Source organism: Triplophysa rosa, linkage group LG25 (genome assembly GCF_024868665.1).
Source record: "Triplophysa rosa linkage group LG25, Trosa_1v2, whole genome shotgun sequence".
Classification (NCBI taxonomy): Eukaryota; Metazoa; Chordata; class Actinopteri; order Cypriniformes; family Nemacheilidae; genus Triplophysa; species Triplophysa rosa.
Window position 1 is genome coordinate 3,140,995 of NC_079914.1, and position 13,038 is coordinate 3,154,032.

At 42.1% G+C, this 13,038-nt stretch overlaps 1 protein-coding gene across 3 annotated transcripts in view; it reads left to right on the top strand.

Annotated features, from left to right (window-relative positions):
• The window catches only part of LOC130549273 (mucin-2-like), a 48,476-nt gene that overhangs the window by 19,354 nt on the left and 16,084 nt on the right, over positions 1-13,038 (top strand). For all 3 annotated transcript variants that reach the window (XM_057326498.1, XM_057326496.1, XM_057326497.1), the window contains exon 2: positions 10,915-13,031. In XM_057326498.1, coding sequence (XP_057182481.1) covers positions 10,915-13,031 — 2,117 coding nt within the window. The remainder of the gene's footprint in view (positions 1-10,914; positions 13,032-13,038) is intronic.

Here is a 13,038-nt window from a genome sequence, read left to right on the forward strand (position 1 = left end):
TTGGAAGCAGAAGATGAATAATTATGGATTGAAGTTTGATGGACATTTTGCTTTAACATAAACTTTGATCTATGGATTTGACGAAAAATAACTGTTATGAACATTGAATACGTGATTATGAACATTTATCTCTTGGACTAATGTGATGAGACTTTTTCTCCTTTATGTTGGAAAATTAACATAATGAATTTCATGTCTTCATGTAACTTGTAATTATTATTAATTTTGAAAATAATTAGGGGCTGGTAAATGTAGTGGACATGAAATGGTTAATCTGTCACATGATTTGGGAGTGGTCATGTGGGAATTGGTTATTAGGCACCTGCTCAGCTGTTGTGGGCAGGAGGGGGTGAATGGGGAGTAAGTGTACTCTTTGTTGATCAGCAATTCTTGCAACGTGTTTGTGGAGTAATAAACGGAGTACTGGAAAACTTTCCACTTTAACATATGGATGATGTCTTTTTTTTGATGCGTCACAAATACAGCACTCCCAGTTTAGCCTCTCAGCGGCTTTTTGAATAGCATGGCACCGCTACATTGTCGTGTCGAGCGAGCCCGTGAATCACAGAATGTGTCGTTGGAATCAGAATGTAAACGTTGTTGTTGCGGGATATCTAAATCTTACCCGGATACAGCAATGCTATTTTCTGATTGGCTGTTCGGTAGCCATTTTTTTTTATTTGATTAGCTGGTGCGTGGCAGGGCCTTCTGAACTCTATGGGGAACTCACTTGATTCCTCTAATAGCGGCGCAACTTGGTGGGCGTTATCCTGGAAATATATCTGCGTGAGAAATACAAGGTGTAGCGTGTGAGCGTGTGAACGGGTTGAAATGCGTGTGTCTCACGCCCAATGCGTGAGACTTGAGAGCCCTGCAACAAATATCAGATTTTTTTTATAAAACCTTAATTTCGAGGTTGACTGTCATGGTGAAAAAACAACTAAACATTTTCACACGATGACAAAAATACTTTATATTTTGGTGGCCTTGGCTAAATTACTGACACAATAACTAGGTTTTGAAGCATGAATGAATTGTTTTGGGTGAGTAACTGTCGTGATTTAACTGGCCCCATTTATCCTGCTTCCTGTTTCCTGTTTCCTGCATCGCTGCCGGCAGCTTGTTTGTATCAGTGCGCTTCCCACTTCGCTCTAATATTAGTGTATTTTATTATCGTTATTTATTATTGTCGTTGCTAACTTATCCTGATATCTCAATAACCCTGTTCCTGTTATTTATTTGGAAGAGTCTAAACCAAATGTGATAGTTAACTTAACGCCGTTAGCATAGCAATAGCGTGTTAGCTTGCTTTCTGTTCTCACTGTGGAATATCATCTTGCCTCTGGTTTGTCTTGTTTGCTAACTGTTTCTCTTTTTAAGCGAGTATACTACGATCCATCGAGCAACCTTGGTAAGTTGGAATTGCACTTCAAATCCGGTGAGTTATGGCTTCTATTCCTATTATTGTTACTTGCACCTCATGTCATATGTTTAGCTTAGCCTTCTCTGTCAGCTGCGAGGGCTTTATATGCGATAAATGCAGGGAAATAGTTAGGCTGACAGAGAAGATCTTAGAATTAGAGTCTCGCATCCAATCTTTATCTGAGGATAGTAAGAGTTTAACGACGATAGAAAACACTTTGGATGCGAGCAACATTAGCGCACACAGCTCGGTTCCGGTTGAAAATCCCCCGCAGCTGGGAAACTTCGTGACTGTGAGACGGCGTAGTCGCAGGACAAAACATCACTCGACCGTTCCGATTACAGTCTCGAACAGGTTTGCCCCGCTCAGTGACGCACCGACTGAGAAACCTGCTGAAAGTGCCCTAGTTATCGGTGATTCTATTGTTCGGAACGTTAACATAGAGGCACCAGCCACCATAGTCCAATGTTTACCGGGAGCCAGAGCGCCTGACATCAAGTCAAATTTAAATGTGCTGGCTAAGGCTAATCGTAAATTCAGTAAGATTGTCATTCACGTCGGCACAAATGATGTTCGACTCCGTCAATCGGAGATCACAAAAGATAACATTAAAGAGGTGTGTGAGCTCGCAAGCATGATGTCAGACACTGTAATATTCTCTGGCCCCCTCAATGCTTATCGTGGTGATGAGATTTATAGCAGATTATCATCACTAAATGGCTGGTTGTCTGAGTGGTGCCTGCAGAATGATATAGTTTTTATAAATAACTGGAAGAGTTTTGAGGGCAGACCTGACCTGTTGAAACGAGATGGTCTCCATCCCTCCTGGGCTGGGACTTCCATCCTGTCTAGAAATATGGCAAAAAGTCTTAATGCTAATGCTAAAACTTGACTCGCTGGGGCCCAGGTCAGGGAGCAGACAGTATGGCTTAACCAACTGTCTGCTTGCCGTCTCACGTCGCAGAATACACAAAATGTACAACATGTAGTAATCCGTTCTCCCAAACATCACAAAATAGAGACTGTGTCTGTCCCCCGGATTAGCAAACATAAAATAATGCGTAAACCTCTTGAAAGTAATTTAATAAACGTTAAACAAACTAAACATGAACAAAATACAGATAATCAACTGTTACGACTCGGATTGCTAAATATTAGATCTCTCTCTAATAAAGCACTTTTTGTTAACGATATGATAACAGATCATAAAATAGACATGCTCTGTTTGACAGAAACATGGCTAAAACCAGATGATTATATTGCTTTAAATGAATCTGTCCCCCAAGATTATTATTATAAACACGAGCCTCGTCTAAAAGGCAGAGGGGGAGGTGTCGCAGCACTTTACAATAACTCTCTTAGCATTTCCCAGAAGTCGAACTCTAAATATAATTCTTTTGAAGTCATGGTTCTTCATGTTTCAACACCTAATACTAAAGATAAAACACTTTTTAAATTGATTCTAGCTATTGTATATAGGCCTCCAGGGCACCACACAGATTTTATTAAAGAATTTGGTGGGTTCTTATCAGAACTAGTACTGGCCGCAGATAGACTCCTTGTCGTTGGTGACTTTAACATCCACGTAGATAACGTTACAGATGCCTTAGGAATGGCTTTCAAAGACACTCTTAACTCCATGGGCATTAGTCAACATGTGTCAGGACCCACTCACCTTCGTAATCATACTTTAGATTTAATACTGTCTTACGGTATAAATGTGGACGACGTTAAAATCCTTCAGCAGAGTGAAGACATTTCGGATCATTATCTGGTATTATGTTTGCTTCACTGGCCTACGGCTGCAAATAAAACTCATTGTTACAAATATGGTAGAACAATAACTTCAACTACCAAAGATGCGTTTCTCGATAATCTGCCCGAATTGTCTCAAATCATGAGAAATAACGTTGAAGATCTTGACATTACCACTGAAAATTTTAATTCCACCTTCTCGGTAACGCTAGACAAAGTTGCTCCACTACGTTTAAAGAAGATTAAAAATGGCAGCCCCACACCGTGGTATAATGAACACACTCAGGCTCTAAAGAAAGCGGCCCGAAAAATGGAGCGCAACTTTAAGAAAACTAAATTAGAGGTATTTCGTACAGCATGGAAGGATAGTATTCGAAAATACAGGAAAGCCCTAAAAACTTCTAGATCCGCCTACTTTTCATCACTAATAGAAGAAAACCAGCACAACCCTAGGTTTTTATTTAACACGGTGGCTAAATTAACAAAAAATAAATCGTCAGTGACTTCTGATCCTGTATATCAGCATAGCAGTGATGAATTTATGAACTACTTCACATATAAAATCCAAGATATTAGAGAAAAAATTATAACAATGCAATCAGAAGTGAAACCCGCTGAACAAACTAACTACAGCGCCCTTAAGGAGAAAATGCAATTATTTTATACCGTAGATCAAGATGAGCTGTCTAAAATTATTAGATCATCTAAATCAACAACATGCATACTAGACCCTATACCTACAAATCTACTGAAAGAGATGCTCCCAGAAATTATAGATCCTCTTCTTGGTATTATTAACTCATCTCTGACATTAGGACATGTGCCTAAAGCATATAAGGTGGCTGTTATAAGGCCCCTTGTCAAAAAACCCCAACTCGACCCTAGAGAACTAAGGAACTACAGGCCTATATCGAATCTACCTTTCATATCTAAAGTTCTGGAAAAAGTAGTTTCAACTCAATTATGCTCCTTCCTCCAAAGGAATGACATCAATGAAGAATTCCAGTCTGGATTTAGAGCATGTCACAGTACAGAGACTGCTTTGATCAGAGTTACAAATGATCTGCTATTGGCGTCTGACCGAGGTTGTATCTCGTTATTGGTGCTGCTAGACCTTAGTGCTGCATTCGATACCATTGACCACAGCACACTCCTACATAGACTCGAAAATTATGTCGGCATTAAGGGAATAGCTTTGAAATGGTTTAAATCTTATTTATCCGACCGTTTTCAATTTGTAGCAATAAACAATGAGGTGTCACGCAAATCGCAAGTCCAGTACGGTGTACCACAGGGCTCAGTCTTAGGGCCTCTGCTCTTCGCATTATACATGCTACCTCTAGGAGATATAATAAAGCGACACGGAGTTAGCTTTCACTGTTATGCTGATGATACTCAACTTTATATTTCCTCGAAGCCTCATGAAACACAGCAGTTCCATCGAATAATGGAATGCATAGTCGATATAAAAAACTGGATGAGTAACAACTTTTTATTACTGAACTCGGACAAAACGGAAGTGTTACTTATTGGACCGAAAACTGCTATAAGTAACAACCAAGAATACTGTTTAACTATTGACGGATGTTCCATAAAACCCTCGTCGTCAGCAAAGAATCTTGGCGTTCTATTCGATAGTAATCTGTCATTTGAGAGCCACGTCGCCAACACCTGTAAAATTGCGTTTTTCCATCTTAAGAATATATCTAAACTACGTCATATGCTGTCAATCGCAGATGCAGAGAAGTTAATTCATGCATTCATGACATCAAGACTAGATTACTGTAATGCACTGTTAGGTGGTTGCCCTGCAGGCTTATTACAAAAACTCCAATTGGTCCAAAACGCGGCAGCTCGAGTTCTTACACGTACAAAAAAGTATGAACATATTAGCCCGGTTCTGTCAACCTTGCACTGGTTACCTATAAAGCATCGCGTTAACTTTAAAATCTTGCTTATTACCTATAAAGCCTTACATGGTTTAGCTCCTCAGTACTTGAATGAACTCCTTTTGTATTACAGTCCTTCACGTGCATTACGCTCTCAGGCGTCCTGTCAGTTGGTAATACCTAGAATTTCAAAATCAAGTGCAGGTGGTAGATCCTTTTCCTATCTAGCGCCTAAACTTTGGAATAGTCTTCCCTGCACTGTCCGGGAGGCAGACACACTCTGTCAGTTTAAATCTAGACTAAAGACGCATCTTTTTAATCTTGCATACACTACTCTTCCATAATATAAATCTTCAGAGGGTTTAGGCTGCATTAGTTAGATCAACCGGAACCAAAAACACAACTGATGTACTTGTTGCATCAAAGAGTACAGAACAGTACTCTACTCTCAGCCAGTCTTGTCTCATTGTTCCAAGGTTACCACAGCGAGCAGGATGCAGTTCATGGCCTGACCTGATGGTAGAGCGGAGAATGGGAAGTGGGGACCTGACAAGAGCTGAGATGATAGAGCTGGATAAAGAAGGACGCGGTCTCTTGACATGTCTTCACCACAAAACTTCAAATGCTATTAGATTATTAATGATAATCTTAAACTATAATTTATTTTATTATTAAGTTTATTTATTTTATTTAGCCTTGTTGTGCAAGTTCTCTGGAGCTTGTGCAGAGGCAGCAGCTTTTGCCAGAGGGGAACTGGAATCCCCTGGTTGGGCCTGGGTTCTCCTGAGGTTTTTTTTCTCGATTAGAGTTTTGGGTTCCTCGCCACCGTTTGCATACTGTTTTTGCACTATCTGCCTGACCGGGGGGGCTGCTTTAGAATTTTAAAGTTTTACTTAATTAATATTGCATATAGGAATTTATTATCTGTTATATTTGACCTGTGCTTCTCTCTCCTTTATCCTAAATGTGTGCTCTCACTGAGCGTGTGTGTGTGTGCGTACTTGTCTGTGTACGTGTGTGTGTGTGTGTGTGTTGTGTGTGTGTGCGTGCGCATCCGTGTGTGTGTGTGTCTCTGTGTCTGTGTGTGTTGGTGCGTGTGCGTGTTGTGTGTGTGGAGTGTTTTGTGTGTGGGTGTGTCTGTCTTCTGTGTTTCAACCTTTTCTTGTTTTTGCAGGTACAACTTTGATTGTTTTGCTTGTAGTCAATGTGTCTCATGTGCAGCTGCTTTGTAACAATGAAAATTGTAAAAGCGCTATATAAGTAAAGTTGAGTTGAGTTGAGTTGAGTTGAGTTGAGTTGAGTTGAGTTGAGTTGAGTTGAGTTGAGTTGAGTTGAGTTGAGTTGAGTTGAGTGATTCTGCCTCATCTTGTCATGTCTTTCTTGATCTTGTGGCAGAATCACTGCAGGATCCCTTGTTATGTGTGGAGAGAGTCATTTTGACCCTTTCGGCCTTCGATACTCTCTCCGGTCCTTGTCTGTGTTCCCGCCCTTTTGTATCCCTCGTTATTGGTTGTTAATTAGTTTATGCCCCACACCTGTTCCCCTTTGATTTGTCCCCTTATTTAATGCCCCTGTGTCCTCTGTCTTGTGCTGAATCATTGTTGTGTCGTGTTTGTGTCGTGTGGGTGAGTTTCTGTCTTTTAGTTAGTCTAGTTTATTGTAGTTTAATATCAAGTGTTAGTATTAGTCCAGTCTAGTTAGTCTTTGTTCCTGTTTCCATGTTTTGTTATGTTACCCCCCGTGGGTGTTTGTTTTGTATGTTTATTTTATTAAAGTCTTGTTTAACCCCTTACGTCCCTGTCTGCACTTGGGTTCTCTGTCTCTCACCTCACCCGAGAATCATGACAGAAAAATGACTCTCTCCACACATAACAAGGGATCCTGCCGTGATTCTGCCACAAGATCAAGAAAGACATTACAAGATGAGGCAGAATCACGACAAGTAACTACATTTTGCAGACATGCAATAAAGTTCTGAAGTTCCAGCAAACAGTTGTGACATTTGCACTCACAGTTTAGAGAATGTTAAGACTGTTTCGAAAAATGTGCCAAAGCAATTGAGAAAAACTGTAATAGACAGGTGAGCAAATTTGTTTTAATTGTACATGAAATACTCATGCACAGATTATTTGAATAGTTATGAATGCAGTTACCCTATGAACGCTATGGGTTCGTTCCAATTTACTTTTTAAACGACGACTGTAAAACTGTGTAGCATTACGCTACCAAATCAATTGACAAAGTCCAATATCAGTCGCGGGCTAATGTAGCATTACATTCCACGTTTCTTGAAAGCTAATTCATTACGATGACATAAAATAAAATTCATTCATTACCTCGTCCGTGAACATGATGGGCGATCTCCATACGCCTCTGGATGGTGAAAACGACATGTCCCATAATTCCACTCTCCTACATAACGTCATTTAGCTTCGCCTTTTGTTGTTGTTTCGAAAGTGCGCCATCTAGCGGTCCAAATATTCCATATTGTGGCTTTAATAGGACAATGTTGTAGCGGTTTTAGCTGAATGTTAAATAATGATGAACTTAGCTCACCAAATATGATTCTCCATCAGATCTATCAAGATCACATCCATGAAATGAGTCATTTAAAAGATCAATTTCAGTCAGGGAATGAATTTAGATCAAAGGAAAAATATGTATAATAATCATCATTAAATATACATATTTTACAGTTTCTGATTAGCATTAAAGTGATAAACATCCTTGTATGTATTCGTCCAGCAAATGCATCAATGATATTATACACTTTAACGTTATCTCATGGCCATAAGTAACGCGACTTCACCAAACAGGATTTATAGCTATAGCATAGATCGAAACACAGTATAATTTTTTATAGCTTAGCTCCGAGGAGTCCCAGCCGGAACCAGCCATGCCTTCTTCATCCTTCCTTCAGCCGACTTCCAGGCGGGTGGCTCGGCTGAAGAAGAAGAGACACCGGCGGGCAGCGTGGGCTCCTTCCAGTCCGGTGTCCAGAGTGGTGTCCAGTCTTGTGTCCAGCCCTGTGTCCAGTCCGGTGCAGCCGGATCCAGTCTGGTGTTCCAGCCGGCGTCCAGTCCGGTGATCCAGCCGGCGTCCAGTCCGGTGATCCAGCCGGCGTCCAGTCCGGTGATCCAGCCGGCGTCCAGTCCGGCGTCCAGTCTGACGTCCAGTCCGATGTCCAGTCCGGTGTCCAGTCCGGCGCCCCAGCCGGCCTTCCAGCCGGCGTCAAGCCCTGTCCAGTCGGCCTTCCAGCCGGCGTCAAGCCCTGTCCAGCCGGCCTTCCAGTCGGCGTCAAGCCCTGTCCAGCCGGCCTTCCAGCCGGCGTCAAGCCCTGTCCAGCGTCAAGCCCTGTCCAGCCAGCCTTCCAGCTGGCTTCAAGCCCTGTCCAGCCGGCCTTCCAGCCGGCATCAAGCCCTGTCCAACCGGCCCTCCAGCCGGTGTCAAGCCCTGTCCAGCCGGCCTTCCAGCCGGTCCCCAGTCCGGCAGCCAAGCTGGTCCCTGGGAGAATCCCAGGGTCAAAGACTGTCCCTCCCAGGACTCCCCCTAAGTCCCCTAGGACTACGCGCAGCCGGGGACTGGGACTTCTCCCCACCCCCATGGACTGCCCCCTATGGGCCCTGGTTTGGTCCCTCCCCCCCTCCCATGTTTGTTGTTTTTATTGTCTCACCCTAGTCCCTTGGTTATTGTGTCTTGTCTGCCCTTGATTTTGTTTTCTTTGTTTTGTCTTGTCCTGTCTGTCTCCCAGTCTGTCTTGTCTCGTCCGTCTACCCCTTGGTGAGCACCTGGAGGTGCTCATTAAAGGGGGGGCTTCTGTCATGGCTCTGCTTCATTTAGTCATGTGTTTCTTGGTCCTGTAGCAGAGCCATGACAAAGTCTTTGGTTATGTGTGGAGAGAAACATATTGTTGTCCTTTTGACAATAATATACGTTCTCTCCAGTGTCTTGTCATTTGCCCCGCTCCTCTCGTTTCTTTGTTAACTTTCCCTGAGTGTCTAATGTCCCACACCTGCCCTGTGTAATTATCCCTCGTTTGTCTCTGCCTATTTATACCCTCATGTTCCTTTGTCCTGTGCTCGTGTATTGTGTGTGTTCCTGCCCGTGTGTCGAGTTGTGGATTTCGTGTTTGGTTTACCCTGATTCTCTTTGTGAGTTTTGTGTTCTACCCTGTCATGTCGTGTTTGTTTTAAGACGTTTGGTCGTGTCCTTTAGTTTAGTTTATTGTTCTTGTTTTCATTTTGCCCCCTCGTGGGAAGTCTTTTGTTTTATATATATTTCTTAGTTCTGTTTTCCCCCATTGTGGGTGTTTTTGTTCTGTTTTTGTTGTTTACATAAATCCCTGTTATCCCCTTACTGCCTGCCTGCGCTTGGGTTCTTCCGCCGTTCTTGACACCTTGAATTATGTTAAGCTGTGAATCATCCCAACGTATGAATACAACAAAGTCTAAATCAAAACTTGCATCATTACTGGTTACAGGTAACTTAAGATTGCAAGAGTGCCAACACACAACAAGGATATTTACATATATTTATAGAAAGGGAAAGTGTATTGTAGTTTTGTCAGAGAAGTTTCTCTGGATAAACTACAGGTCTTAAGTTCCAGGTGAGACAAAACAAAGAGACTTCTCACATCTCCTTTGCTTGCTTTAAAGCTTAGGAGCTGTAAAGATCCCATGGAGAAACAAAAGGTTATCAACACTTTCGGGGGGGGGGGAGAACCCACCTAAGTCCAGGCCCCGCTGGAGCCAGGATTGGCTCTGGTCTTTTGATGATGGTATCAAGAAACCAGGACAAAAGGGAGTGGGGGGTTTATGGCTCTTCTTGTAAAGATCCAGACACAAGATCCAACACTCTGGCTATGCCAGGCACTACAATGTCTAAAAGTAGTTATAACATGATACTATCATAATTGTTTTTACAGTCTAAACACCTAAATATATGGTAACAGGTGCCAATGCATGTTGGTTGTAGTCATTGTTTTATTGTGGTCTATGTATCAAAGTATTTGTTTTGTCAGTTTTATGCTGTTTTTTTGCAGTAACTGCTCGGGAAAATTATAAATGCTAGTGTCTGATATTTGCCCCATTAGTGGCTGATAATATATCCTTACTGTATACAGTGTAGGGTAGTATAAGTGGAACTTTTGGTTTGGAACAACAATGGGGGCCACTTTTGGAGGGTTAAGTGGAAGAGCATTTGGAGTAAGATGTATGACAGTACAGAAGAGGTCAAAGAGAAGAAGGAGAGTATAGAGACAGGATGCACAATATTTTTCATTACAATAACAAGCCAAATTGTTTACAGAATTTTTAAACATATTTGTTTTGTCTGTTACTGTTCCTCCCAAAGTCAAATTAAATGTTCAGGAAATGAAATTTTGCATCATTGCATTTTTGTTTATAGAAGAAAACCTCAAATGTTTAAGGAAACCAGCATCAAGATATTTTAACTTTTGAGAAATGTCATTTACCAAACAATGTCAAATGTCTCTTAAAGTCACTGCAAAAATAGGTTAAATAATTGGGCTTATACATTTTTTTTAGGAAAACAAAAAATCTATGTATTTGCACTAAAATATGGCAACACATCAGTAAATACAAAAGTAAATGTTTACTGCTTGTGTAACTTTTCATTTTGGTCAAATCATTAACATTGAATCTTACTAGGGGTGGGCAATATAGCCAAAATCTTCTATCGCGATAGAATAAATTTTATATCACAATAACGATACATATCAATATACTAGTTTATTTAAGGAAAGTCAAATAAAAAATTAACATGCTCTTTGAGTTAGAAAGTTTAATGTTCTTTACTGACTTGCTTTACTCACTCTGACCACACCAGAAACCACTACTCTACCCACAACCACTGCTACCACACCAGAAACCACCACTCTGACCACACCGGAAACCACAACTCTACCCATAGCCACTGCTACCACATCGGAAAGCACCACTCTGACCACACCAGAAACCACAACGCTAACAACAATAACCACTGCTACCACACCAGAAAACACCACTCTGGTCACAACAGAAAGCACCACAACTGAAACCACCTCTTTGACCACACCAGAAACCACTACTCTGACAACACCGGAAACCACTACTCTACCCACAACCACTGCTACCACACCAGAAACCACCACTCTGGTCACAACGGAAAACACCACAACTGAAAGCACCACTTTGACCACACCAGAAACCACTACTCTGACAACACCGGAAACCACTACTCTACCCACAACCACTGCTACCACACCAGAAACCACCACTCTGACCACAACGGAAACCACCACTCTCACCACACCAGAAACCACTAGTCTGACGACAACAATCACTGCAACCACACCCGAAACTACCACTTTGACCACACCAAAAACCACTACTCCGACCACACCGGAAACCACTACTCTACCCACAACCACTGCTACCACACCAGAAACCACCACTCTGGTCACAACGGAAAACACCACAACTGAAAGCACCACTTTGACCACACCAGAAACCACTACTCTGACAACACCGGAAACCACTACTCTACCCACAACCACTGCTACCACACCAGAAACCACCACTCTGGTCACAACGGAAAACACCACAACTGAAAGCACCACTTTGACCACACCAGAAACCACTACTCTGACAACACCGGAAACCACTACTCTACCCACAACCACTGCTACCACACCAGAAACCACCACTCTGGTCACAACGGAAAACACCACAACTGAAAGCACCACTTTGACCACACCAGAAACCACTACTCTGACAACACCGGAAACCACTACTCTACCCACAACCACTGCTACCACACCAGAAACCACCACTCTGACCACACCAGAAACCACTACTCTGACCACACCGGAAACCACCACTCTCACCACAACAGAAAGCACTACTCTGATCACAACTACTCCTACGACACCATTAACTACCACTTTGACCACACCGGAAACCACTACTCTCACAACAACCTCTGCTACCACACCCGAATCCGCCACTCTGACCACGCCAGAAACCACTACTCTGACGACAACAACCACTGCTTCCACACCCAAAACCATCACTTTAACCACACCAGAAACCACCACTCTGACCACACTGGAAAGCACTACTCTAACAACAACCACTCTTACCACACCATTAACCACGACTGCTACCACACCAGAAACCACCATTCCAATAATAAACCCTGCTTCCTCACTAGAAGCCACCACTGCTACCCCAGCCAAAACCATCACTTCAATCACAACCACTGCTACCACACCAGAAACCATCACTTCTTCATCAACTACTTCTACCACATTCAAAACCACGACTTTACCACCAACCACTGCTACCACACCTGAAAGCACCACTTCACCAACTGCCACTCCTACCACATTCAAAACCACAGCTCCACCACCAACCACTACAATGGTTACTTCAACAACTCTTCCACCAACAACTACTCACCCAACAACCACTAAAATAAATATTTCCACAACTGTTTCACCAACAAATTCAACCACTCTACTACCAACCACAACAACAATTTCTTCAACAGCTATTCCTACAACAATACTGACCGTTGCAACGATTATTTCAGCTACCAATACTTCAAGAACTGCTCCATCAATAACTTTCCCAACCAAACCTACTTTATCAATGTTTCTACCAAAAACCACAGCAACATCTCTATCAACTACTGTCCTTCCAAAAACAATTTCTATTACTTCAGCAACAGCTACTTCAAAACTTACAACTGTCACACAAACATCACCAAATCAACCACCAATTACTACATCAACAACTATTCCAGCAACATTTACAATTTCCCCACCAAACATCATTGCAACTACTGCATATAAAACCACTACAAATATTCAACAATCACTAACAACCACTGCTCATGCAATTCTCAAAATAAGATTCTTGGATAACTGGAGCCGTTCTCAAATTATTGAATTTATTAAAACGGTAAGTG